At 47.6% G+C, this 27,451-nt stretch overlaps 1 protein-coding gene across 7 annotated transcripts in view; it reads right to left on the bottom strand.

The window, feature by feature from the left end:
- Window positions 1-27,451, bottom strand: part of PTPRK (protein tyrosine phosphatase receptor type K) — a 1,685,403-nt gene that overhangs the window by 400,199 nt on the left and 1,257,753 nt on the right. For all 7 annotated transcript variants that reach the window (XM_086927009.1, XM_086927007.1, XM_086927008.1 and 4 more), the window contains exon 12: window positions 13,130-13,403. In XM_086927009.1, the coding sequence (XP_086783135.1) occupies window positions 13,130-13,403 (274 nt within the window). The remainder of the gene's footprint in view (window positions 1-13,129; window positions 13,404-27,451) is intronic.

Raw genomic sequence — 27,451 nt, 5'->3', positions numbered from 1 at the left:
AAAGAGACTGCGATAAATGAGATGAGTCGAATGTATGTTGCAGGTCCGGCGAGATGGGTTCCAGATAGAAGCATGTGTGAAGATACGATTGAGAGTGTGAAATCCATCCAAGCTGAAGCTACAGAGAAAGAGTTGAATGAATGGAGAGAGAGTAGGGGTAAATTGGATTCGAATGGTTGTTGGATTGATTTGTCAGAGCATCAGAGATGGTTGTTACCCAATGCGTATGTGCTTCCAGTGGTTACAATGGCTCATGGAATGGCACATATCAGCGTGAAAGGGATTTGCAAGTTGTTGGCTCCGGTTTGGCAGAATGCTGGAATTCCTAAGTGTGCAGAGAATCTGGTTAAGAACTGTATGGTGTGTTTGATGTACAATCCTGGTAAGGGAATTCCAACTCCAGCTGGTCATTTTGCTCCTCCAACGTACCCGTTTGAGGCTTTGCAGCTAGATTTCATCCACATGGAGAGGTGCAACAACCTAAAGTATGTGTTAGTGGCTGTTTGCTCTTTTTCTAGATGGGTGGAAGCCTACCCTTTGAAGGACAATACTGCCTTGTCCACAGCGAAAGCCCTTATCAAGGAGTTCTTCCCTAGGTTTGGTTTGCCGAGAATGATCTGGAGTGACAATGGGAGTGAATTTGTGGGTCAAGTGATGAAGAGAGTGTGTGATGGGTTAGGAATTCGGCAGAAGTTCCACGCTGCAAATCACCCCCAATCAGCTGGTTTAGTCGAGTGCTATAATGGCACCCTGAAATTGAAGTTAGCCAAAATTCAAGCGAGCTCTGGTTTACAATGGCCAGATGCCTTGCCTCTAGCCCTTCTGTCCACTAGAATGACTGTGCATTCACAAATGGGTTTGAGTCCATACGAGATAGTATTTGGTCGCCCGGCGAACATTTGGGGAGTGCTGAGGCCGACAAATTCAGTGAGATAGAACATCCGGTGTTGCTTGACTACCTGTGTGAATTGACGGCTAAATTGCGTGTTTTGCATCAACAGGTTCATGACTCCTTGCCACAGCCTTCTGAAGATCCAGGACATGCTATCGAACCTGGAAGCTGGGTCCTGGTAAAGAATTTTCAGCGGAGCAAGAACGAGCAGCCCCGCTGGACAGGACCCTACCTTTCTTTTGTTGTCTACCCGTTCTGCAGTACGAGTGCACGGTAAAAAGAACTGGATCCACGGCGTACATTGCAAAAGGGCTCCTTTGCCTCTGCCCTACGACCGGTAGGTCCAGAAGGGACTTCCTGACTCTGAGACTGAGACTGTGCCTCGTTTTCTGCCATTCAGCGATGCCCGTTTGATTGGAACTAACACTGAACAAGAAAGTGATGATCTTCTTCAAGAAGCTGTGCCTCCATTGAACCGTTTGAACACTGTTGAGCCTGAACTCCTTTTCCGTGAACAAACATTGTCTGGCAAAGACCGTTATAATTTGCGACCGAGAGTCACTGGACTAATAAAAGTGTAAAGTTCCTTTTTATGATATTTTTGTTTGCAGGTTAACTCTCCTCCGAGGAACTACTTTAATTTTTGTTTTTCGAACCGCCATCCGGGTTCAGCTGTAGGGTCGTGGTTGCCGAAGTCTTTGGAGTGCAAGCCGGAGACACTAGGTCGAAGGTTCTGGTTGGCCTAAGGGAGTTGCCCTGGGCTGACAGAGGCATTCCTTAGCATAGAACACCCTACCACGCAAGCAGCAAATTAGTGAGGATGGAGTTTTTCGAGATGGAGAGACCTGTTGAGAGAATAAGCTTTAAGAGCAAAATTTGCAAATTGATGACTCAAAAACGATTTTTAATATTGTGTTTATTCATTTTGCTTAGCTTAATGATATTTTTAATTGGTTATGTGACATTCTCTTTTCAAGTGACGTTCATGCCCACTACGCAACCTATACCTCCTCCTACTATTTCTTCTCATTCTTTTCACCCTCTGCCAGAACATGAAATAGTCAGAAGATTGGAATTTGCTAACAATTCCTTTATTCAACTCCTGCACCAACACCAGCTAGTTATGAACACGACAAATTGTTGGATTTGTGGCCTCATGCCCCATACGACCGATAAAGATGTTCCTTACCTGGTTTTGCCTTTCAGCTATAATGGTTCTATTTGGGCATATAGAACGATGTTCATTTATGCTCATAGTGTCTATCCCCAACGTTCCGTGAAAGATAGTCCGAAGAATAGTGCTCTGGTCAAGGGTATAGTCGACATGATTAGAGAAATTAGTTCGTATGAGACTATCCCGAGAGATGAGACACAAGCATATATTGGTTGGAACGTTACTGGATATGGAGTTAGTCTGAGTGCTAACCAGCGAGCGAAAAATTCTCCACCGATTTGGATAGTGCCCCATCAGGGTCGTTATTGTCTGCAAGGTAATGGCAAGAATCCGAGAGCTCAGTTAGGGAAGAGTGTCTGCACTGAGACTTATGTCTTTGCGTCTCAGACTTCCCCAGCGTTCTTAGCAGCTAAGGGTACCTACTTCATCTGTTACGACAAAGCGTATACATGGTTGCCCCTTGACTTCTTGGGCACATGTTTTGTTTCTTTCTTGTTGCCTCCCACTTTTACAGCTGCGGCAGATTACCATAAGACGAGAGTTGCTAGAGGTGTCTTCAGTAAGGAAGATACCGCAGGGCAAGTGTTGGGAGATTTCTTTAAGGGTTTTCTGCCGTTCTGGGGACCGATGGCTAACAGCAGGAACATTCGCCAGTTGACGAGAGTGGTTGAGTCCACCATAGTCGAAACTGCCGGTGCCCTTAGTAACTTGACTGCTGAGCTCCAGTCGGATCGACTTATGACACTTCAGAATAGAGTTGCTCTTGATGTCATACTTGCAGATAGAGGTGGAGTGTGTAAACTGATTCAATCGAGCTGCTGCGTTTTCATTCCAGACAACGCTCCGACAGTCTTCCAGGCCATTTCCAAGCTACATAGGATCTCTGACTCTGTACATATAGACGAGGGAGATTGGTCGTTGATGGGATGGTTTTGGGGATTGATATCCACGTGGGGATGGAAGATTCTGAAAGTCATTGGGATGATCTTAGCTATCCTTTTCCTGTTCTGTCTCTGTGTACAGTGCGCTCCTGCTATATGTGGCCTCTGTGCTACTTGGTGTGCGAGGAGACCTGTCCAGAGAGAGTTGCTAAGTACTAGGATGATGCTACAGCAACATATCGATGATGTGATGAATATAGACCTGGATTCAGACTGACATGGGTTTGGGTTTATTGCCTATGTAAGGGCAAAAGGAGGGTCTGTAGTTCCATGGTTCGTAGATTCTGAACCCGTGCAATAAAGGTCGTCGGATATAGGCGATTCTGGTATCAGCGGACCGCAAATGACGAGTGCGGTGTGTACGAGTGTTTTCGTAATAATCGATCAATGAGAACACTACGTATTCAGGGATTTCGTTTAAACCCTCGGGTTCCATTTTGTGTGCGGCAGCCATTTTGTGTGGTTGCCCTCACATAGGCCGATGACTATGGCCGAACGAGTCCTTGGGACACGTACACCTTAGCTGACTCTTGTGTGACCTGGCCGAACTGACTCTCTTGCCCGAGGCTGACCTCGCTGAGCCAGTTCCTTGTTAAGCAGCTGGTCAGATAAAGATCAAAGAGCAGGACATTGCTGAGTTTATGGTACACGCACACACCCTTCTATCTTGCTTCTCATCTATTTCTGTTCCTTCCTTTACGGCTTAATCACAGATTTGGGTTGAGGTCTTTATGATGGGTTTGTCCGGCCTGATCGAACAGGAATATTGGAATGTGCTTGGTCATTTCTGGTGGGCTGGACAACGGAAAGTGGGATTGTCGTCATGCGATACTTTTGAAATGTCATGTTTCCATTGGTCAGTTTGTATGTAATTGATGCTAGCCAGGAATGTGATTTTTGGCATAAAAGACCATGCTCCGCTCCTTGAATTTGTGCAGTCTCTAGCGAACCACCCGTGTTGTGCTTCGTAGACCTCTGTTCCTGGTTGCAGCCAATAAACTTTGGTCTTTGACGTCATCAAGAAGTGTCCCGTGTCTCTGTTTGCCGAGGCAGGGGAATCCGAAGACATCGTGCGTTATCCCTACTGCGCCCCTGGGTTCTAAAACCCGGTTCTTCAAGTATGCATCTGTTCTTGGCATGTAGAGCTGCAGAGTTGTACACTTTTACATAGATCCCCAACTGGTATTGGGCTCGGATGTTTGCATGTTCTTTTTCTCTTTGAAGAAGTGTTGTAGTCACAAGATTGGTGACTCCTCCTTCGGTCGACAGTGAACATGGGCTTCGGCACAATCGTTAGATTGTTTTTGCCACTTGGGTTAGATGGAGTAGTGAGAAATATAAAGATGTCCATGAGTGATGTATCTAAGTAAGATGATACTGGAACAGATAGAGGTACCCGGGGAGGCGGGTGGGCGTGTACAACTCTGCAGCTCCACATGCCAAGAACAGATGCATACAGCTAAGTACCATTTTCTGTTCGAGGCTTATGAGCTGCAGATTTTACACTTTTGCATAGACTATACAGCAGTTACCTCTTTAGTGGTGGTTACCTGTATCTGTTGCAGTAGTTTGAAATTGTGTTTTCAGTACAGCCTGGGGCACACTAGCTTGTTGTTTTGACTGCACATCTACACAATAGTGCTTTGTGAATGTATGTGTTGTAGCCCAAGTTGCTGCTTTGCATATGTCATCTAGGGGAATGTTCCTTAAGAATGCCATAGAAGCCCCTAGTTTGCGTGTAGAATGAGCTCTAGAAGGAATGGTTAACATGCGTTTGGCTTTGATGGAGCATATTTCTATGCATTTTACAATCCACCTAGCAATTCCTGTTCTGGATAAAGGATTACCTTTATGAGGTGGGGAGAAAGCCACAAAAAGTTGATTGGTTTTCCTAAAGGATTTTGTTTCAATGTAGTTGAGTATTGCTCTTTTAACATCTAAGGTGTGTAGAGCTCTTTCTGCCACTGAGTCTGGTTGAGGAAAAAATACTTCGCGTTCAACTGACTGGTTTAGATGGAAGGCAGATACTACTTTGCGTAACAAACTTGAAATAGTTCGAAGAACCACTTTGTTATGATGGATCTGTAAAAATGGTGCTTGTATGGGTAATGCCTGGAGTTCACTTACTCTTCTGAGAGATGTGATAGCAACCAAAAAAGCTACTTTCCAAGTGGGAAATGTTAGTTCACATTTGTGGAGAGGTTCAAAAGGAGGACCCATTACTCTAGTAAGGAGTATATTAAGGCTCTACACTGGAGAGGGTGGAGCTCTTGGTAGAATTATTCTTTTAAGTCCTTCCATAAAGGCTTTGATAGCGGGGGCTCTATACAAAGACAAGTGCTGTCTATTTTGTAGGTAGGCCGCTATGGCTGCCAGATGTAGCCTAATAGATGTATACACTAGGTTACATTGTTGTAGATGCAAGAGATTACAGATGATGTTCTGAATGGAAGCATATAGTGGGTTGATGTTGTGCATGCAATACATTACAAACCGTTTCCATTTTGCTGCACAGCATGCCCTTATTGTAGGGCGTCTGGCCTCTTTGATAATGTTCATACAGTCTGGTGGGAGATTAAGGTAGCCAAACTCTAAGATGTGGGGAGCCAGATCGCAAGGTTGAGTTGATTGGAATCTGGGTGTCTTATCTCTCCGTGTTTCTGAGTAAGAAGTTTGGGTGAGAGATGTAGCTTTTGATGTGGTCCTACTGATAGTTCCAATAGAGTTGTGAAACATGGCTGTATTGCCCATGTTGGAGCAACTAGGATCATTGTGAGGGAGTGTTGTTTGAGTTTCTTCACCACTAACTGAATGAGAGGGAGAGACGGAAAAGCGAAAGCAAATTTGTCTGACCAATTCATACAAAGTGCATTGACTTTGGACAATGGTTGTGGATACCTGGATGCGAAGTTTGGGCATTATGCGTTTAAGTGTATGGCAAACAACTGTCAGGCGCCCCACAAGACTCACCTGGGCTTGTGAAGCGATTCTGCAGAGACGACAGGGACCACCGCCCCTGTTCCCAAACAACCGTCGCGGGGAATAACACCCGTCACGGATTGGATGGATCCAGGGATGGGGGCCAATTAAGCAAGAGGAGTGGCCTTGGTGGATGGGACGTAGGGTAGGGTCTTGGCACAGCTGAGGAAATAAGAGAAGACCAGGTTAGGACGTGGTACTATTCCTGCAGCAGAACACCCCACAACACACATGCAGGAAGGAGCCCCCGGCTCCGGTACTTACCAAGACACACTCGTGCCGAACCAAGGATGAGGTCAGCACGTAGCGTCCAGGTGCCTTGGAGTAGAAATGAAAGAAAGCGCTCCTGCGCAAGAACCACCAAGTACAAACAAACAAAAGAAGGCGCTCCTGCGCGTATGTGACCAATACTAGGACTCCAGGGTAAGCGCTATAGCGCGGCCCAGTGCATGTTTGAGCAACGCTCCTTCGGCACATGCAATAGTTCAGCAGTGTTCCTACGCTTCTCGCGTCAGGTCACTAGTAGTAGCGCTCCTGCGCAACTGCCAAAAGCAAGGGAAAACACAAGCAATGACTGTCACAGCGCTCCTGCGCTTACCAACAGAGAATGCAGCAGCACTCCTGCGCCACTGCCATATAAAGGGCAACTCAAGGAAAGAGAAACAGCAGCGCTCATGCGCGGCTGCCAGGGAAAGGGTTAATCCTGGTCCCAATGGAAAACGGAACACAGCGCTCTCAGCGCTCAGCAACAGGTGCAAGCGGCAATGAAAACCCCGCAAGGTAGTCTGAGCTCTGGGGGCTCAGGGAAGCACAGGCCAGCGCAACACACGCTGTTGAGAAACAAGCGGCCAGAAAAAAGTCACGTAACGCTTGCAGGCTCGGGGAAGGCGTTACCGTGACTCGTCGTGCCGTGGAACCTCCAGGAATCAAGAAGGGCAGAACAATCCGCTGCCGTCTGCTGGGTTCCGTGCACAAAACTGGAATCAGAAGCACCGATCCAGAGGTGCTTCACTCCTTTATGCGTAGTCCCCCGGAAGAGATAGCATTGGCCGGAGGACTAGACCGGGACACCACTTCCGGCCGGAAGTGAGTATTCCCGTATGTGTGTTGTGGCGCCCAGAATGGCAGAAAACCGCCACATGACAACAACTCTATTTCTGGGTGTCCCCACATGCGAAAGCATGGAAGAAGAACTTGAGGATAAAGTTCCCATTTGTGGATCTGTTGTGCTGGACGGCTGAGCAGATCTGCTATTTAATTGTTTACCCCTGTCAGATGTTCTGCCAGGAGGTATATTTTTGCGGAATGACCAGTCTCCATATGCTTGGAGTTAGGTGTGATAGCTGTAGGGAGTGTGTCCCCCCTGGCTTTTGAATGTAATACGTTGCTGTCATGTTGTCTGTACGAATCAGGATAGCTTTGCCTAGAAGATGCAGTTGAAAAGATTTCAGCGCTAGAAAGATTGCTAACAATTCCAGGTAGTTGATGTGAAATTGTTTTTGTTGGGGTCCAGATACCTTGAATGGTATGGGTCTGAAGATGAGCTTCCCAGCCGGTGAGCGATGTATCTGTTGTTAACACTATCTGTGGGACTGGCTCGAGGAACGACCACCCTTTGGAAAGGTTCTGTGTGTTCCACCATTGCAGAGAGCGATGGGTGCGGTCGTGCACCAACACCAGATCTGTTAGCTGACCTTGAGCCTGGTTCCTCTGATGTGCTAGGCACTCTTGTAGTGGACGCATTTGTAGTCTTGCATGAGGAACGAGAAAATGCAAGAGGCCATCATCCCTATTAGTTGCATTTACACTTGTGCTGGTAGTGAGTGTTGTGGCTGAAATCTTTGAGCTAGTGTTTGTATAACTGTTATCCTGACTTGGTTGGGATATGCTAGGGCTGTTGAAGTATTTAGTGTAGCTCCTAGATATTGTTGTATTGTGGACGGTTGGAGATGGGATTTGCCCAGATTTACTGTGAATCCCAGACTGTGAAGCAGTTGTATTGTTATGAGGGTGTGTTTAACACAGCTGTTGTGGGATTTTGCTTTTATTAGCCAGTCGTCCAAATAAAGAAAGACATGAATCTGCTTTCTTCTCAAATGGGCTGCAACCACTGCGAGGCACTTGGTGAAAACCCTGGGTGCTGTGGTGATCCCGAATGGTAGAACTTTGAACTGGTAGTGTTGCCCATCTACCACAAACCTAAGATATTACCTGTGAACGGGATGAATGGAAATGTGAAAGTAGGCGTCCTTTAGATCTAGAGTGGAGAGAAAGTCGCCTTGCTGAAGTAGTGGAAGAACTTGTTGTCAAGTGACCATGTGGAAGTGGTCTGATTGGATGTAGTCGTTGAACGGTCTGAGGTCTAGTATTGGCCTGAGAGAGCTGTCCTTTTTTGAAATTAGAAAATAAAGGGAATAGACCCCTGTGCCTTGATGAGGCAAGGGACCTGGTTCTATTGCATGCTGTTTGTAATAGTGCAACGGCTACTTGTTTGAGAAGCGTCAGATGTTCTGATGACATTGGACGCTGTTTGGGAGGTATGTCGGGAGGAGTAGAAGTGAGTTCCAGGAAATTACCATACTGGACAATTTGTCTTGCCCACTTGTCTGTTGTGATGGAATTCCAGACAGGCAGGAACTGTGAGAGGCGTCCCCCAACAGGAGTGGAATGATCGGGGGGAAGAGCAGGGAAGTCACTGTTTGGTATTAGGGGAGCTGCGGGTGTTATTACCCCTGCCTCTGACCTTGTTGTTCCCCCTATAACCTCCTCTATTGTATCCTCTGGAAAAGGAGCCCTGGTTGGGACTTTTGTATGATGAGGAAGGGTGTTTTGTTGCATTTGTTTTGGAGCCTGCTCTATAACAGGAACGCCGAAAGGAGCCTCTGTTAGAAGGGGACTGTAAAGCGCCCATAGACTTGCAAGTCTCTGTGTCCTTTTTTTATCTTTTCTAAAGATGTGTCCACTGCAGGGCCAAAGAGGTGGTCCTGGTCAAAAGGTTGATTAAGAATGGTATTTTGTATCTCTTGTTAAACCCAGATACCCTGAGCCAGGCATGTCTGCGTAGCAAAACACTGGTATTTATTGCGCGGGACGCGGTGTCTGCTGCGTCGAGCATTTTATGAATGTAATGGTGATTAGTTTGCCTTCTTGTTTAAGGTCATTGGCTTTGCCCTTATATTGTTGAGGTAGATGTTGAATGAGGGTTTCTAGCTCATCATAGTGAGCACTGTCATACCTTGCCAGAAGGGCTTGTGTGTTGGCTATTTTCCATGAGTTTGCAGCTTGAGACGGCATCTAATAATTTAGATTCTTTGTCAGGTGGTTGTGTGTCACCTGGCCCCGGAGAGTTTGCTCTTTTGCATGCATTGGCTACAACTAAGGAATCTAAAGGAAGTTGACCCTTGATGTTTATAGGGTCAGAGGGAGCTGCCTTGTATTTTTTATCTATTCTGGGGTTCAGAACCCTAGCTCTAACTGGGGCTTTGAACACCTCAGGAGCATGTCTAAGAAGCCCTTTAAGCATTGGCAAGACATGAGTAGATTTTTGTGGCTGGTAAAAAGTTTCTAAAAGAAAGTCTTCTTCTACAGGGTGTGAGTGTAGTATGACTTTATGGTATGGTGCGGCCCTATTAATTAGTTGGGCAAACCCCACATTGGCATCTGGCAGAGGTGGTTTTAAGGGATACAGGTCTGGATCATTATTTAGATGGGATCCGTACTATACTCATGCCAAGGGTCTGGTTCCTGTGGTGGATCATCAGGGTCCTCAGTGTTTAATGGTACTATATCTTCATCCCCTTGCCCATTCCCATGTGCATCATCACTATCCTCTGGTTGTGGAGAATGTGGTCGAGAAATGAGTAAATTAGAATTAATTGTTGGAGGGGGTGAAGGTAGTGGTGAAGTATTAGTAGCCATATGTATCTTCTTTAGAGGAACTGGTGCCTGTGGTAAATGTTCTGGTTTCCTCTTTGTAGGTAGCTTGGCAACTATATGACAAGTCTTTGAATGGATTAGAATGGTGGTTTGCTTTGGATCAGGGAGAAAAAGTTCTTCGCATCAACAGTTTTCTTTGGTGTGGAAGATTTCTCCTTGGAAACTGGTTTTGGTTATTTAGCGACAGTGTCCGGTATGGAAGCTTTCCCTGGCTCCGAGACCTTTGATGCCAGTTTTTTCGGCTCCAGAGGTGTTTGTTTAGGAGGCTTAGTTATGGGAAGCTTGTCTTTTAATGTTTTCGGCTCCAAAGTCTTTGGTGCAGAGGTCTTATCCGGCTGCTTTGGTGCAGAGGTCTTATCCGGCTGCTTCGGGCCGATGTCTTATCCGGCTGCTTCGGTGTCGAGGTCCTCTCGGGGTGCTTCGGTGTTGAGAGCTTCCCTGGCTGCTTCGGTGTCGAGAGCTTCTCTGGCTGCTTCGGTGTCGAGAGCTTCTCTGGCTGCTTCGGTGTTGAGAGCTTCTCTGGCTGCTTCGGTGTCGAGAGCTTCTCTGGCTGCTTCGGTGTCAAGAGCTTCTCTGGCTGCTTCGGTGTCGAGAGCTTCTCTGGCTGCTTCGGTTTCGAGAGCTTCTTTGGCTGGTTCGGTGTCGAGAGCTTCTCTGGCTGCTTCGGTGTCGAGAGCTTCTCTGGCTGCTTCGGTGCTCAGAGCGTCTCTGGCTGCTTCGGTGCTCAGAGCGTCTCTGGCTCCTTCGGTGCTCAGAGCGTCTCTGGCTGCTTCGGTGCCGAGAGCTTTTCCGGCTGCTTCAGTGCCGAAAGCTTTTCCGGCTGCTTCGGTGCCGAAGATGGCTTTTCGGGACCGGGTGGCTGGCTCGAGCCAGAAGGATTTCGTTTGTCCTGCGGCACCGGGCCCTAAGCTGTCGTCGAGGGAGCGTGTTAAAAGAAACGCGATGAAGACAATACCGTCCGTTAGCTGTGATTGCACGTCGAAAGTGGGTTCGATAATGGCACCGACCAGGAGCGCAGCAAGTCACATCCAAACCGATGGTGGAAAAAAACAATCTAACGATGGAGCCCAAGCCCATGCGCATTGTCGACCGAAGGAGGAGTCACCAATCTCCTGACTACAACCCTTCTTCGAAGACAAAAACAACATGCAAACATCAGAGCCCAACACCAGATGGCGATCTATGCAAAAGTGTACAATCTGCAGGTCATAATCCTCGAACACCTACTTACCTGCGAGCGGGACATGACCTCCTCCTCAAAGGTCTTCTCTCCTCGAGGCAGGCAGGCACACTCCAAACTCCCTTCATCAATCCTAGCGTTGTTCTCACCAGCATGAGAGCAGTGCTAGGAGTGGTGGGAGCGGCCTCACTCGGCGAAACACAGCAATCTGGAGGCTTTGACTTTCTCTAACCTAGATGTCTTAAGACAGCTGGGTTAGAGAGGTCTAAAGTGCGCGAAAACTCTAAAAATAAATAAATAAATAAATGTGTGGCTGGCTGTCGAAAGACGGCAGGACAAAAAGACATGTGCACTTTCAATTGAAAGTGCCCTGATCTCTCAGCTGTTGGCATGCAGCAGCAGCCCTGCCCGCTTCCCCAACCCCCCCCCTCCCCCTCACGCTCCATTTGGGATGGGGGAAAGAAAAATAAAATGGTAACAAATTCACTTAATTATCATTTTATTTTTCTCTCTGGGGGCATTTCATTGGGGCAACGCTCCTCCGCTTAAACAGAGGAGCCGTCCCTGGTGGAGTGTCAGAGTATCGTACAGTAGATTGCCGTAAAGTGGAGTAGAATGGTCTAGAGTGAAGTGTCAGAGTTGAGTAGAGTTGAGTACATTGTCAGAGTGTCTTTAACTGGAGTGGCATAGATTGGTGTGAAGTACTGTGTCAGCATGGAGTGGCGTACATTGGAGTGGAATTTAGTAGAGTGGAGTAGAGTAGAGTGTCACAGAGTGTAGTAGACTAGTGTGTTGTGGAGTGGCAGAGAGTAGAGAAGCATAGAGTAGAGCAGCTTAGAGAGGCTTGTGTGTCAGAGTGGAGTAGAATGGAATGTTGTGGAGTGGATTGGTGTGGAGAGAGGGGCATAGAGTACTGTGGAGTGTACATGGCAGTGGTAGTGCACTGCCATTACAGAGAACACATTTTCATTTGAAATGTATTATATTTGCACAGATATGCAATTTTACTGATAAAACTGTATAGCGCACAAACGATAATATGTGGAAATGGCACCACCTAATGTATTGATTTGTTTTGATCGTAATAAAATATTTGTTTCCAGCACACTTCAGGGTTACAATAAAATGTGCTTTGTTTTTGCTTTCCTAATTCAGATGTATTCTGAAATATTTGCCAACTTCATTAACAGACATTCAAATTATGTTGTGTGCTAGAAAAAAACCCTTTCCTTTCACACTTCCAGATTGTCAGATAAATCCTTTCACTTTGAAGTCAGAGAAAGAAAAGTAAACTCCAAACTCCCTTAGAAGACAGAGCATGACAGTTGGCCTCTGTCTTTGAATGCACAGCAAATGTGACTAGAACAACAACAACATTTAAAGACCGGTTTACAGAAATGGAGCACTCCTTGAAAAATAGAGTAAACAGGCTACGCTTCACTGGAGGGACAAAGACATGCTGGACTGCCAAAAACAAATAAAGCCAACAAACGGAAATGAAGCAAATGTGAATTACAAGCCACTACGCCAATGGTAAGCAGTGGGTGGAATGCATTCTTAGGTCAGCTTTCAAAATGTTCCCAAGAAGTGTTTAGCTGTGCTGTCTGGTAGGCGCTTTGACCTGAAAAAGCATTGGAAAATGAGAGGGGCACTATCAAATATAAAAATACTCTTTCAATCAAGTATCATCTCACCCTAGCAAAAGTCCTGATCATAAGAAGAATTAGAAAAATCAGCCACGTTTCCGAGCTCTCGATTTTAATCCTATTGAAACAAACTGATTTCTGAATCCACCGTTCTTAAAGTGGAAGTGGGTGGCTATAAACTGCATGTTTTTACTGAGGTTCAGCAGTGAAATATTACAATTCGCCAGCTGTACCCGGCAGTGAAACTCTTCGCTTGCTTCTCTGTAACTAGGTAAACAGGACTAGGACTAGCTTTTAAGTTAGTGCACATTTCAGAATGTCAGCACAGGGACTGCAAACCATTCGTCTAGCTAGAGAATATAGCAGACTGTAGGATTTTACCTTCTCCACACTGCTCACTGCCTGGAAATATATGTTGTATCTCTTCTGAGGAGCTAGCGGTGGGTTCCAAAAGCCTTGATATGTTCTGTTGTCCCCCACTGTGAATGGAGCCGGCTCTGGAAGGTTTCCTGGAGGGAGCTCAGCAGCAAAGTAGTAAGGGGAACTTCCACTGGCAGAGTTTTGATAGGTCACTGGAATCTGGTAACATTCAATGCCGCCGGTTTCCCGCTTTGCTCGATGTGAGTGCAGCTCCTCCACAACAATCTGATAAGCACTTAAAAACACAATAAAACAAACATGAGATCATTGTTGCAGGGCATTGCAATATTTCACAACAGTACGAATTCTAAAAAAAAAAGAAAACATCACAGATTGATCACTAATAAGTCACATAGCAGTAATTATAACTTATACAGAAAGGCTATACCAATTGACGGGATGAGTCACTCAAATGATCTTATAGTAGCTTAATGCTAGAATAATCCCTTTACCCAATCATAGTTGCTCCCTTAAATCACCGTTTGGTAGGGCTAAAGCCCTACCATACACCTGCTGGTGGATCCAATAAACTAGGAGTTAACTTTAAGGGAGCTCCGTTATTCCTACTTTGGAAGATCTTACTATGAACATGTGGTTATCACTATTACAGAGTGGCGGGACTAGACACTGCTTAACAAAGCAACAAATAAAGAACATAGCCCAGGTGGCAACACGTGGGGGTCGGCACTAAAATGCAGCCATATCCCCTCTTCCCTTGCAGGGATGCTTCGTTGCCAATCTCCTGCCTCAAAAAAGAGCTTAGTATTGTGACTGCAATGGCCAAGGGACCTGGGGGACACTAGGGAAAGAAGAACGCAGACTATCCCAATACTACACCTGTGAACTGCCCGGAAGGCAAAATGCACAGCCAACAGCTTAAGCAAACTGACTTCTTAAGGCAGCTTCGCAAAACTGTGCGCCCGCGAGGGATAGAGCATCAAGAGCTTAGTGGCTGCAGAACATGTAGAGTAGCCTAGAAAGTCGCCCTGCATTAACATCAAACAAACAATCTACATGGAAAAAAAACACACCAACACTGCTTTGGCTCTGGGAAGTCCCACCACGGACAGTTAAAGTAAGGGATTTCTCTTTTAAGGAACAGCAGTGCTCAGGAGGTAATCCATACAGCAACCATGCTTTTTGAAGCATCCTTCATCCAGGCTACCGCATGTGTAGGAGAGTAGGGTCTGCTTCCTATGGTCACCCCAACTTTTTGCTGTGATTCTCTGGTTTTTCGACTTTAGTGTGGCTGTGGGCCTGCTAATCAGACCCACAGCCCAGCTGTTCTCTCTCTAAATTGATACCATGTACTTTAGGTACATGCCTGAGTGGGTATTGGGTCACCTTTGCGAGCCCCTGTATAGTGTACCATAGGTACCCAGGGCATAGGTGCATCCAAGGCCTACCAGGGGCTGCAGCATGTATTATGCCACCCCTGGCTGACCATCCAAACTGACACCACAGGCTGATCACTCAGCTTGGGTAAGGTGGTGTAATCACCCCTTACTTAGATATAGTATATCTATATCTACCTTATTTATAGACACATATGCACCTATAAGTCACTCCTATGGTAGGCCTCGACAATCCTAGAGGCAGAGTGCTTGGTTTTATATGAGAGGGTGCCCTAGCATGAGCTGAGCCCCCCTGAAGCTTTCGGAACCATCTCCTCATAGCTGTTCTATGATATAGCCATACCATATACTCTTAAGTGCATTATAATCCTCACTGTTAATGCTAACTTTGGTTTGGCTTTATCAAAACATGTCGTGTAAGGTGTCAAACACTTTGGAATACTACCCCCCCCCCGCCAATTCTGGCGGTGGGGGTAGCATTCCACCCTTCTAGAGAGAAAAGACATGTATGTTCCTGCTTTACCCGGTTAAAGTTAAACAGAGCCCCAGCATCGCAAAATGGATGCTGCTGCCACAGACAAGTCTGACCTCCTGCTGCTGGGGGAAACTCCAGCAAGGGAGGCCTGGACAATAGGTTTCCTGTCGAGGGAGGTGCTAGCACTTCTCCAGACCGCCTGTAGTGTATTGGGGCAGGGTGGGTTGAATCGAAATTTGCTTTTCCAGACACTGCCTTGGGGACACAAGGTGCTCCATGCATAGCCCGGTTCAAACCAGTTGCTGGGTCACTCCATCCCTGCTCTGGCGCGAAACTGGACAAAGGGAAAGGGGTGTAACCACCCCCTTCCCGGGTCCCGCCATAGGAGGGACCTGGCAGGTAATCCAGCCCATTTTCTTAGTATAAAGATCGGTGCTGTGTCCCCAGGACTTTAGATTATCCTGGAACGAAACTCTGATTCGAAACTCTTGGACATTCGACGTTCTATTTTGACCAGAAGACTGAAGATATCTCCTTTGTGGTCAAGGAGTGACCACCTTGTGCAAACAGGCACCATCAGTAACTTGCCGGTCTACTTTGTCGACGCTCCCGCAGGGACCCGAAGACTCAGCGACACAGGAACTGGACTCTCAGACTTCTCCTACTCCGACCCACATCCACAGCAAAGCTGAGACCCATGGCGGGCACGAGAGACGTGGGACCGGACACGCTGGACATCCTGCATTTTGCTAACCGTGCAACTACTGAGGTACCCTCGCAGTTGTGCATTGGGGTACGAGAAACCCCAGACCCAAGTGCCATTTGCACCGGAGCTCAGCCCTCCACGAGTGCCGCCCTGTCTTGCATTTCAGCTCAACGCGTATTCCCGGTTGATAGCCGGCTGGCTAGTGAACCCCCTGAAGACAAACCTTAGAAACCAAACTGCTTTCCTGGTTGCTCCAAGCTTGCTCCAGCTTCCCTGCAAAGGAGAAGCCCCTCAGACCTTGATGGTCTGACTAGAAGCTAATCTTCACTTCCTGCGTGGATTGCATTTGCCAAGGCTTGTTGGGTCCAATCCGGATACCGACACCGCAGTCAACTAGATCCTTTGTGGGACAGCTTGAATCCAGCTCCTGGTCGTCATCGACGCCTTCTGGTCCTTGAGACTGCAGAGACAAGCTTCACCTCTTCACCCGAGATCATCGCAACATCGCCTGGTTCCTTCCTGGTTCCTTCCTGCTCACTGGCTAGTGACCCAGACTCTGTCCCCTCTGCTTTCAGGTTCTTCACTACACCGATCCACACTAATAATAATAATAATAATCTTTATTGCGTGATTTAAAAATAAACCATTGCAAGTACAAAACATTTAAAAGGTTCAAGATTGCATTTAGAATTCATTAAAAGTCAGTATGTATAGATGATAACAAATGAAGCTTCCATTTAAAAAGTCATATTCATAAAAAGCCAGCAACAGCCAGTAAAATTTGGCAGCATTATTCCAATGGGGGGTCGCAAACTCTGGGCAGCTCAGTAAGTTTTTTTGCAGCGCGCTCCATGAATCTTACTAGGGCACAATTTAATTTAGTGTTCCTAGGGTCGAAACGGGCCAAAACTGCTGCTCTACAGCTTCTAATCATGTTTCTATTCCAATGATGCTTGAGTAGGGCCCGTCTCTCTGTCAATAGTAGAGGGCACAGGCATATGATGTGTATGATATCTTCTTTGTGGGTCCCACAAAGTCGTCATTGAACTTTTCCATGTTCTCTTTTCCATTTTGGCCAATGAGTCAACAGGTTAATAACTCCCAGTCTCAGTTTTAAAAAACTTAGTTTCATCCGAGCACTAAACGATATAGTAAGGTACGGCTGTGGAATTAGCAAGGCATAGGATTGAAGGGTCATCCACCCATGACTTCTTTTTGCAAGGCTGGCTTTGTCTTCCACTATTGATAATTGTTTGGTGCTGATTTTTGCTAACCTTTTAAATTCCATCTGACTAGCGTGCAAATTCCAGAGGTCATTTAGGCACAGGGTTTTTAAGCCTTTTGACCAGTATTCATGACCTGCTCGCCATGAGTTGTTATCAATGCTGGCCCACAAATGGTATCCTAAACTTCCCTCCTTTGATAACCTCAATTTGTGACTGCACACGAGGAAAGACATGGCTCTGGCCAATCGTTGTTTGCAGATGCCAAGTTCCAACCTAATTTGTGCCGGTGATGTATGGTTTGGTAATTTGAACACAGACCTGTAGATCTTAGTAATTATTTTATCCAGATGGTCACTGTCCAAACCTTTTAAAGCTTCGCTGCCGTAAGTTAAGGTAGGAATGATTTTTGCCTGAGCCACCTGTAGTGTGGGTGCAAGAGTAGGGCCTTGTAGTTTCTTTAGAATTAGTCCGATTGCAAAAGTGAGTGCCGTACCCTTCATTTTTTGCTCTTCTAGGTGGGATTTGTATTTTCCATTGTTGTTAAAAGTGACTCTAAGGTACCTTTGGCAATTTGATTCGACAATGCTTTCATTGTTCAAAGCCCAAGACAGTTTCTTAACTTTCCTTGAGTGCACCGCTAACATTTTCGTCTTCCTGTTGTTGATGCTAAGCTCATTGTTGTTTGAATAGTCGGAAGTAGCATCCAGAAGTCTTTGCATTCCGATCTTTGTTTTACTTAACAGTACCACGTCATCAGCATATAATAGATTTGTCAGCGGCAAGCCAGATAGTTTGGGAGCGTGGGAGTTGACCTTATTAAGAGCTTCAGGGAGGTCAGCTAAGAATAGGTTAAAAAGTGTCGGGGCCAAGACACAACCCTGTTTGAGGCCTTTTTCCGTCGGAATCGGGCGAGACAGTCTTGAGCCGTCCCCGATCTTAATTCTAACCCATGTGTCCTGGTGTAGGAGTTGTATGGCTCTTAGGAGGGCCTCTGGAATGTTAAGTCTGGACAACTTCTGCCAGAGTTTGCTTCTGTTGACATTGTCAAACGCCGCTTGGTAGTCAATAAACCCCATATAAAGTGAATTTCGCTTGGTCAATCAAGCATGAAAGGGTCATGAGATTGACTGAGGTACCGGTGTTTATTGTGAAACCAGTTTGATTCGGAGGAATTATAGAGTTTTCATCAGCCCATGCCCTAAGTGAGTTGAGCAGCACTCCCGCAAAATACTTTGCTTCGTTGTCAATGAGTGCGATGAGACGGTAATTCCCTGGGGATTTTTTGTCCCCACCTTTGAAGATTGGTGCAAGGATGGATCCACGCCAGGAGGGCGGTATGGTGTTGTTTTGCAGACATGTGTTAAAAAGGGGGCTTAGTTTCGCAGCCCAGAAAGTTGCATCTTCCTTGAACAGAGCTTGAGGAATTCCACCTGGACCAGGCGTGCCATCTTTGCGTCCCTTTTTTATTATTTTTTCAATTTCGACCTTCTGGACTGTCGCAAAATTGACGCAGCTTTGGGTTGAGTGACGTTCTTTTGTTGGTGTCATTTTGTGGCCTAGCTTCTTTAGGGAGTTTGAAGTGTTCAGGAGAGGTTCCGGGACAATCTCGGTTTGTGTTAATGTGTCCATGGGAGGGGGATTTGGATGGTTAATGAGCAGTTCCTGGTCATTAAAGTGGGAAAAGAGAAATTCAACCCACTCTATTTCAAGAATGCTCGAAGAAGCAACTTTGGATGTGCGCCCAGATGCACTATTGATTGTGCGCCAAAACCTGGCAGAGCTGTTTGTTTTAATGTCATGCTGCAGTTTGACCCAAAACAGGTTCCATTGGCTTATGCGTAGTTCTCGTTTTGCTTTCTTGAGGTGATTGCGGGCCTCTCTCAATTTTATTATTTTAATGGGATCCATTGGATCAGTTTTTAAAGCCCGCCATAAGCGATTCATCGATCTTGTTGCAGATAGTATCTCAGAATTTGAGTGCGGCGTATACTTTTGATCAGTTTGACTTGTGCGTTTTGTTGGTTTCGCGAATCTGTCAGTAAGTTCGGTAGCAAATGTTGACCAGTTGGCACATAAGTTGTCCGGGCACGTTTGGCGCTCAATTATTTGTTTAGCCTCTGCTGATATGAGTTGAAGATTCTTAAAGGAGCATTTAATGCGTTTGAGGTTGATTGTAAGGCTCTCAGATGGCAAGTCCCTTACCTTTTTGTGTTGTGTAAGGCAAGTCCTCAGAATAATTTCTTGCGGGCAGTGATCACTTTCTGTTCTGTTTCCAAGACAGTATCCTGCTACTTGATGGAGCAACTAAATGCTGACGAAGGTATAGTCAATTAATGAAGTGCCTTTTTTCGATAGGAGAATCGAGGTGGCTTGTCAGCAGGATAACGCCCATTTAAGGCTCTTAGGCCCAGATTTTCAAGGTTACCTTGTAGAGAACTTCCATGTGGATCGTCCTTGTGCCAACCAGGCTTGGCTTGCGGTGGTTTCACCCAGATGCTATCATGTGATTTGGTGACCTCATTTTTTTGAAGGACTGACATTAACCACATGTTAAAGTCACCAGTGAGTAGGATTTCTGAGTTTAGAAAACTTGGATCCACCCGGACATCTCTTCCACTGGCCGCCTGCAGCACTTTTTTTTCAGATCTCCATTGAAAGCATCGACGAAACCTGACTGTAGGAAGGTGGCTACCTGACTATGGTTACCCCAGATTTTTTGCCCTGTGTTTAGCTGGTTTTCGACTTAGTTGGCCTGGTTCCCTGCTAATCAGGGCCCCAGGCTATCTGCTCTCTCTGTAAAGTGGATTCCATGTACCCTAGGTGCATAACTAGATTGGCTTGGGTCACCTTATCAGCCCCTGTACAGAGCACTATAGGTGCCCAGGGCATAGGTGCATCCAAGGCCTACCAGGGGCTGCAGCATATCTTTTGCCACCCCTGGCTGGCTATCTAAATTGACACAACTGGCTGATCACTCAGCTGGGGCAAGTGGGTGTAATCACCCCTTGCTTAGATATAGTATACCTATATCTAAACCTATATCTGGACACATATATAGCCTGTAAGCCACTCCTATGGAAGGCCTCATCAATCCTGGAGGCAGAGTGCGTGGTTTTATGTGAGATGGTGCTCTGGCATGAGCTGAGCCTGTCTGCAGCTGTCGGGAACAACTCCCTAAGCTGATCCGGGATAATGCCATACCATATACTCTTAAGCGCATTATAATCCTCGCGGTTATATAGCAACTTTGGTTTGGCTTTATCAAAACATGTCGTGTAAGGTGTCATACGAATTGGAATACTACCCCCTCGCCAGTTCTGGCGACGGGGTAGCATTCCACCCTTCTAGAGGGAGAAGACATGTTACTTTACTGAAACGCGGTTGATTTAAAATGAGCCTCAGATCCACAAAATGGATGCCCCTGCCACAGACACGGGTCTGACCTCCTGCTGCTGACCGAAACCCGGCAGAGGAGGCCTGGACAAAGAGTTTCCTGTCACAGGGCGGTGTCAAACCACCCCAGACAGGAGATAGTGGATTGGAGTAGGGAGGTTTCAATGAAACCAGACACTGCCTGGGGAGCACAAGGCTGCCCCTTGCAGGATCCGGCCAAACCGGTTCTGGGGCCTCCCAGCCCCTGTCCCAGCGCGGCCAGGATCAAAGGAGAGGGGTGTAACCACCCCCTTCCTGGGTCCCACCCATAGGAGGGGACCTAGCAGGATGTCCAACCCCCGAGATTCGAATAAGAGGGGGAGCAGTCCCAACGGACCTCAGATCATCCTGAAGAAACATAAGAAACGAAATCTGGACCCTTCGACTTTCTACACGACGTGAGAAGACTGAAGAATCTCCCTTGTGGTCAAGGAGTGACCACCCTGTGCAAACAGGCACCATCCAGCCCTCGACCCTTGCTTTGTTGCAGTTCCCGCCGGAACTCGAGCGACAGAGATCGACGAGATCAAGCTTGCCTGCCTTCTACCTGCCCGATCCACAGTCCCTGCAGAGCTGAGACCCGTGGAGGCGACCGGAAGCGTGGGGCACGCCATCTTGAAAAGGCCACGAGACGCTGACCGTGCGGCCCACGAGTGACCCTCGAAGCTGTACACCGGGGTTTGAGAAGCCCCAGCCCCGAGCTCCACTTGCACCAAAGCTCACCCCTCCACACTCGCTGAGTGCTGCGTGGGGCCCTTCTGCTTGTGTGCGCTCGACGCGTTGGCCCGGTCACTTGCCAGCTGGCTTGTGGCCCCTGTGCCGACGAACTTTGAAATCCGACTTGCTTTTCTGGTTGCTCCAGATCTGCACCAGCTCCTGTGAAAAGGAGCACCCACTCTGACCCTCCTGGTTCGAGTGATAAGCAATCTCCCGGTTCCGCGTGGACTGCTTTTGCCAAGTGCTGTTTGCTACAATCTTCAAGCCGACGGTGCTGACGGCGAGAGCCTACGTGGGACAGATCGTGACCTGCTCCTGGACGTCGCAGATGCCCCAGAGCCCACGTGACAGCGGAGAGAAGCCTATCGACAACCGCCTGATTGCGCCCGACATTGCCTGGTTCCGTCCTGGTTCCACCCTGGTCACTGCTGAGTGACCCAGACTCTGTCCCCTCTGCTTTCAGGTACTTTTCTACTTCGATCCACCCTTGGATCGCACCGGACACTTCTGCTTCACAGCGTCTGCAGCTGCAACAGCTCCAAGCACCAAGAACCTGCGTGACAGAACCCGACGCCACTTCGACCCTGTGCACCCACGGCCTGTGGGTGAGGTAACTTTGCAACGCCGGTGTCTTTACACTGGTACACACCTCTAGGGTCTGTGTCTAAAGTTTTGTGTTCCTAGGTTCAGCGGAAGTATCTTTTAATTCACTTTAATTGACTTTTACGCACCATTGACAGTGCATTGGTGCGCGCCGCACTTTCCGTGCTGCACCCGTCTCCTGTGGGCTACTCCCGACTTCTTCATTGCTTGTCCTGACTGCTCCCAGCGAATCTCTAGGCCCTAGGCCTAACCATTGTTCGTAAAGTGTTACTTATACCACTTTTTTGATATATGGTCTGAGTGGCCACCCGCCCTCATCCATAAACGTGCAACTTTATATGTGTAACAGTGCTTTTGATTTAACGCTTGTGCCCCTTTCCTCATAAAGAGTACTGGGGAGTAATTTAGAAATAAATACATATATTTTTATAATATATACTTATGTGGTGTCCTTTCATTTGATTACAGGATTGTATGTGGTAAAACAGCTCGCTTAACACGACCTCTTAAGTTAAGCCTTTAAGGCTGCTTAGTCCATGCTACCACTAGGATAGCTTGTCTACAAGGTTGACTTACAACCTGACATCTTTGGGGTTTGTTTGGACTGATACCCAGTGGTTCCAGAATTGGAAACACTACATATCAGGCCAACTTCTCACATTGGTGTGCAGCGGTGCGGATTTGAGCTTGCTGTTTGTTTTACCATTGCAATCTTTATCAAATTGAAAGATCACATCAAGTACCTCTAGGTACATATAAATCAAAAGCTTAGCATATTAAGTTCTACTGAACTTAGTAGTTGTAGATTAAAGGGAGTAGCACACCCTGACTACAACTCACTAGCAAGGTACAGTAGGAAACCACTTAGTGTAGGTAAGTGCACCACTTACACCTCACTAGCAGTCATGTCTGATACAGGTAGAGCTTCAGGCTCTGCTCCTGTAATAGTTGATCCTATAGGGACAACATCCAGATATGACAACCTTAGCCACAAAGACCTGAGTGCCTTGTGCACAGCCAGGGGGCTAAAAAAGGGCAGAGGCCCTACCATTCCTTCCCTAGTAGCTCTCCTAGAAAAGGATGACCTAGATAAGGTGAGTCAGACTCCCTTAGAAACAGAGGAAGGGATAAACTCCCCTGAGAATGAGGATCTTCAAGATGATGTAGTAGAGGAGGAAGAAGAAGAAGAAGGCTCTGATGTAGATGAGCCTGAAGATCAGGATCAGGGGGGAAACCAGGTACAGGTTGCCAGGCTTAACCAGGCCAACTTGGACCTACATGGGAATGGAGGGGGCCAGCACCACTCCAGATCTCATAACCAAATTCTCCCAGGTAATAGAAGGGAGAGATCTCTGTCAAGGGACTCTCACCTTTCTAGTGCCTCAAGAGAATCTCAAAGAGGAATGACTTCCTCCCAGAGAAAAGAGCATAGGGCCAGGATGAGGGCTGTCCAACTCCAAATAGAAAGGGAAGAGGTAGCCTTGGCTCAAGCTAAACTTGCTTTAGCAAGAGAAAGAAAATTGTGTGGCTTAGATGCCACTGGTGGCAGCAAAATTCCTAAAGAGAAACCCAGGTCCTATGATAGTAGAAACCTGACAAAGATTGTGCCCCCCTATCAGGAAGGGGATGACATCCACAAATGGATGACTGCTCTGGAGAGAGCCTGCATGGTACAGCAGGTTCCTGAGGAACAGTGGGCAGCAATCTTATGGTACTCCTTTTCAGAGAAAGGGAGGGATAGGCTCCTCACTGTCAGACATGAGGATGCCAGCAATTACAAAATCCTGAAGAGTGTTCTGATAGATGGGTTTGGCTTAACCACTGAACAGTACAGGTTAAAGTTCAGAGATACCCAGAAGACACAGACTCAGGACTGGACTGATTTTGTTGATTGTGCAACTAAGGCTCTGGAGGGTTGGCTGAATGGCAGCAAAGTACATGACTTCACAGGATTGTATAATTTGATTATGAGGGAGCAGATCCTTAGTAATTGTCAGAACCAGCTCTTACACCAGCACCTGGTGGACTCAGATTTGACCTCTCCCCAAGAATTGGGAAAGAGGGCAGATAAGTGGGTCAGAACCAGGATTAGGCCTAAGAATCAGGACAATAACCAGAAGAAGGAGTCTACCAAGCCTCAAGATAAGGGTGGGGATAAAAGTAAAGAAAACACTTCCCCAGGGCCCCAAAACTCCAAGAAGGGGGGTGGGTCCCAAGACACTTCTTCAACAGAGAAAAAGCCTTATTGCCATGCCTGTAAACAGGTTGGGCATTACAAAACAGACAACTGTTGTCCCAAGAATGGCAATAAAGAAAACATACCTCCAAAGCCAGCTCCAACACCTCCTGTTACTGTCAGCAGTAATCCCCCAGGAAGTGGGAGCACACCCAGGAATCTGGGTGGGTTTACTTTTGGAGCCCAAGGGGACCCTGGCCTATCCAGGTCTCCATCCCCAAATGATCTTGTCTATGAGACTGGCATGGGGTTTGCCAACTTCTCTGTTTGCCCAAATACCTTGAGCAAATATAGACAGGAACCCATCATCAATGGTTTGAAAGTTGAAGCTTTTAGAGACACAGGGGCTAGCATCACCATGGTGGCTGACTGTATAGTCCCCTCTAAGCAACTTTTACCAGGTGCCACATACCAGGTAACAAACATTGATGGTATCCAAACAAATCATCCCATGGCAGTAGTAAGTCTCAGCTGGGGAGGTGTCATTGGCCCAAAGAGAGTGGCAGTGTCACCAAACTTGCCTGTAGACTGTCTACTGGGTAATGATTTGGAAATCTCAGCCTGGGCTGAGGTTGAACAGGAAATCCATTCTAGAATGGTAAATTCCAATGGAAAGGTTAGTGGGGCTGTACTGGCTATAGCCCCAATTCAAGATGTCCTTCCTGAAAAGGTTGGTAGGGCTGAGCAACTCTCTGCCCCATCTTTACCAGAAGCTCTTCCAAGACAGAGTAGCAAAGCTGTTATGATAACAGCAGAAACCCAAACTGAGTCTCCTCCTGAAAAGGTTGGTGGGGCTGTGATGGCCACAGCCCAAACTCAAACAGATATGTGTGTTGTGAAGCCTGAAATGATGGATCACTCCACCCAAACTGAGAGCATGGAGGAGGAAGAGAAATCTCCCCCTCACCAGACATTAGGACATGATCAGCCTCCTCAGGGACCTGATCTTACCCCTGATGAAGGAACTGCCCCAGAGGTTGTTAGGCCTGGCCTGACAGAGCCTCTGATGGCAGTGGACCCTTCTCAGGTGGGATCCAGTCTGGAGCAGGTAACCTGCCCCTCTCTACCTTGCCTTAGTCAGCCCAGGGCTGCAGAGGACAAGAAGGACAGTGAGACCCAGAGGGCCCCCTGTCAAATAAAGCACCCCCATCAACAGATTAGGGGCACCAAAACTAGTAGGCCTAGTAAGGTGAAAACTTTAAAAACTCCTGAGGGAGCCCCCTTAAAAACAGTTAGGGACCTCCCACAGATGGATTCTGTTGGGCACAGCCAAACCTGGGACCCAAAGGGCCCAAACCTGAACTGTCCCTCCAGCAAGCCAAACAGAGGGACCCAGCCTCCAGCTTTAGGTAGCCAGAGGTTGACCCTGAGAGCTCAGTGCAACTCAGTTGAAGAAAGAAAGGCACATATGGTGGAAGATAATTGGAGGAAGTTGAGCCCAAAAATAGTGGAGCCTCACTTCAATACTCCATATCCAAACCAGCCTTTAACTTTGCATAAACACACCCAAGGTAGTGATTCCCTATGGTGGAGACCCTCTAATACCCCTAGGGTGAGGGACTGCTTAGTGGACCATGAGACAGGGGGTACCCATGCTAGTGCAGGTACTTCCTTATATGGCCACTCAGGCAATAAAGGCTTACCTGTCCAAGGATAGCCTTATCTCCTTTCGTTTGGGGGGGGGTTATGTAGGAAGGTGGCTACCTGACTATGGTTACCCCAGATTTTTTGCCCTGTGTTTAGCTGGTTTTCGACTTAGTTGGCCTGGTTCCCTGCTAATCAGGGCCCCAGGCTATCTGCTCTCTCTGTAAAGTGGATTCCATGTACCCTAGGTGCATAACTAGATTGGCTTGGGTCACCTTATCAGCCCCTGTACAGAGCACTATAGGTGCCCAGGGCATAGGTGCATCCAAGGCCTACCAGGGGCTGCAGCATATCTTTTGCCACCCCTGGCTGGCTATCTAAATTGACACAACTGGCTGATCACTCAGCTGGGGCAAGTGGGTGTAATCACCCCTTGCTTAGATATAGTATACCTATATCTAAACCTATATCTGGACACATATATAGCCTGTAAGCCACTCCTATGGAAGGCCTCATCAATCCTGGAGGCAGAGTGCGTGGTTTTATGTGAGATGGTGCTCTGGCATGAGCTGAGCCTGTCTGCAGCTGTCGGGAACAACTCCCTAAGCTGATCCGGGATAATGCCATACCATATACTCTTAAGCGCATTATAATCCTCGCGGTTATATAGCAACTTTGGTTTGGCTTTATCAAAACATGTCGTGTAAGGTGTCATACGAATTGGAATACTACCCCCTCGCCAGTTCTGGCGACGGGGGTAGCATTCCACCCTTCTAGAGGGAGAAGACATGTTACTTTACTGAAACGCGGTTGATTTAAAATGAGCCTCAGATCCACAAAATGGATGCCCCTGCCACAGACACGGGTCTGACCTCCTGCTGCTGACCGAAACCCGGCAGAGGAGGCCTGGACAAAGAGTTTCCTGTCACAGGGCGGTGTCAAACCACCCCAGACAGGAGATAGTGGATTGGAGTAGGGAGGTTTCAATGAAACCAGACACTGCCTGGGGAGCACAAGGCTGCCCCTTGCAGGATCCGGCCAAACCGGTTCTGGGGCCTCCCAGCCCCTGTCCCAGCGCGGCCAGGATCAAAGGAGAGGGGTGTAACCACCCCCTTCCTGGGTCCCACCCATAGGAGGGGACCTAGCAGGATGTCCAACCCCCGAGATTCGAATAAGAGGGGGAGCAGTCCCAACGGACCTCAGATCATCCTGAAGAAACATAAGAAACGAAATCTGGACCCTTCGACTTTCTACACGACGTGAGAAGACTGAAGAATCTCCCTTGTGGTCAAGGAGTGACCACCCTGTGCAAACAGGCACCATCCAGCCCTCGACCCTTGCTTTGTTGCAGTTCCCGCCGGAACTCGAGCGACAGAGATCGACGAGATCAAGCTTGCCTGCCTTCTACCTGCCCGATCCACAGTCCCTGCAGAGCTGAGACCCGTGGAGGCGACCGGAAGCGTGGGGCACGCCATCTTGAAAAGGCCACGAGACGCTGACCGTGCGGCCCACGAGTGACCCTCGAAGCTGTACACCGGGGTTTGAGAAGCCCCAGCCCCGAGCTCCACTTGCACCAAAGCTCACCCCTCCACACTCGCTGAGTGCTGCGTGGGGCCCTTCTGCTTGTGTGCGCTCGACGCGTTGGCCCGGTCACTTGCCAGCTGGCTTGTGGCCCCTGTGCCGACGAACTTTGAAATCCGACTTGCTTTTCTGGTTGCTCCAGATCTGCACCAGCTCCTGTGAAAAGGAGCACCCACTCTGACCCTCCTGGTTCGAGTGATAAGCAATCTCCCGGTTCCGCGTGGACTGCTTTTGCCAAGTGCTGTTTGCTACAATCTTCAAGCCGACGGTGCTGACGGCGAGAGCCTACGTGGGACAGATCGTGACCTGCTCCTGGACGTCGCAGATGCCCCAGAGCCCACGTGACAGCGGAGAGAAGCCTATCGACA

This window comes from Lissotriton vulgaris, chromosome 6 (assembly GCF_964263255.1).
Source record: "Lissotriton vulgaris chromosome 6, aLisVul1.2, whole genome shotgun sequence".
NCBI classification, from domain to species: domain Eukaryota; kingdom Metazoa; phylum Chordata; class Amphibia; order Caudata; family Salamandridae; genus Lissotriton; species Lissotriton vulgaris.
The sequence above is the reverse complement of the archived record's forward strand: the minus strand, read 5'-3'. Positions and strand labels throughout refer to the sequence as shown.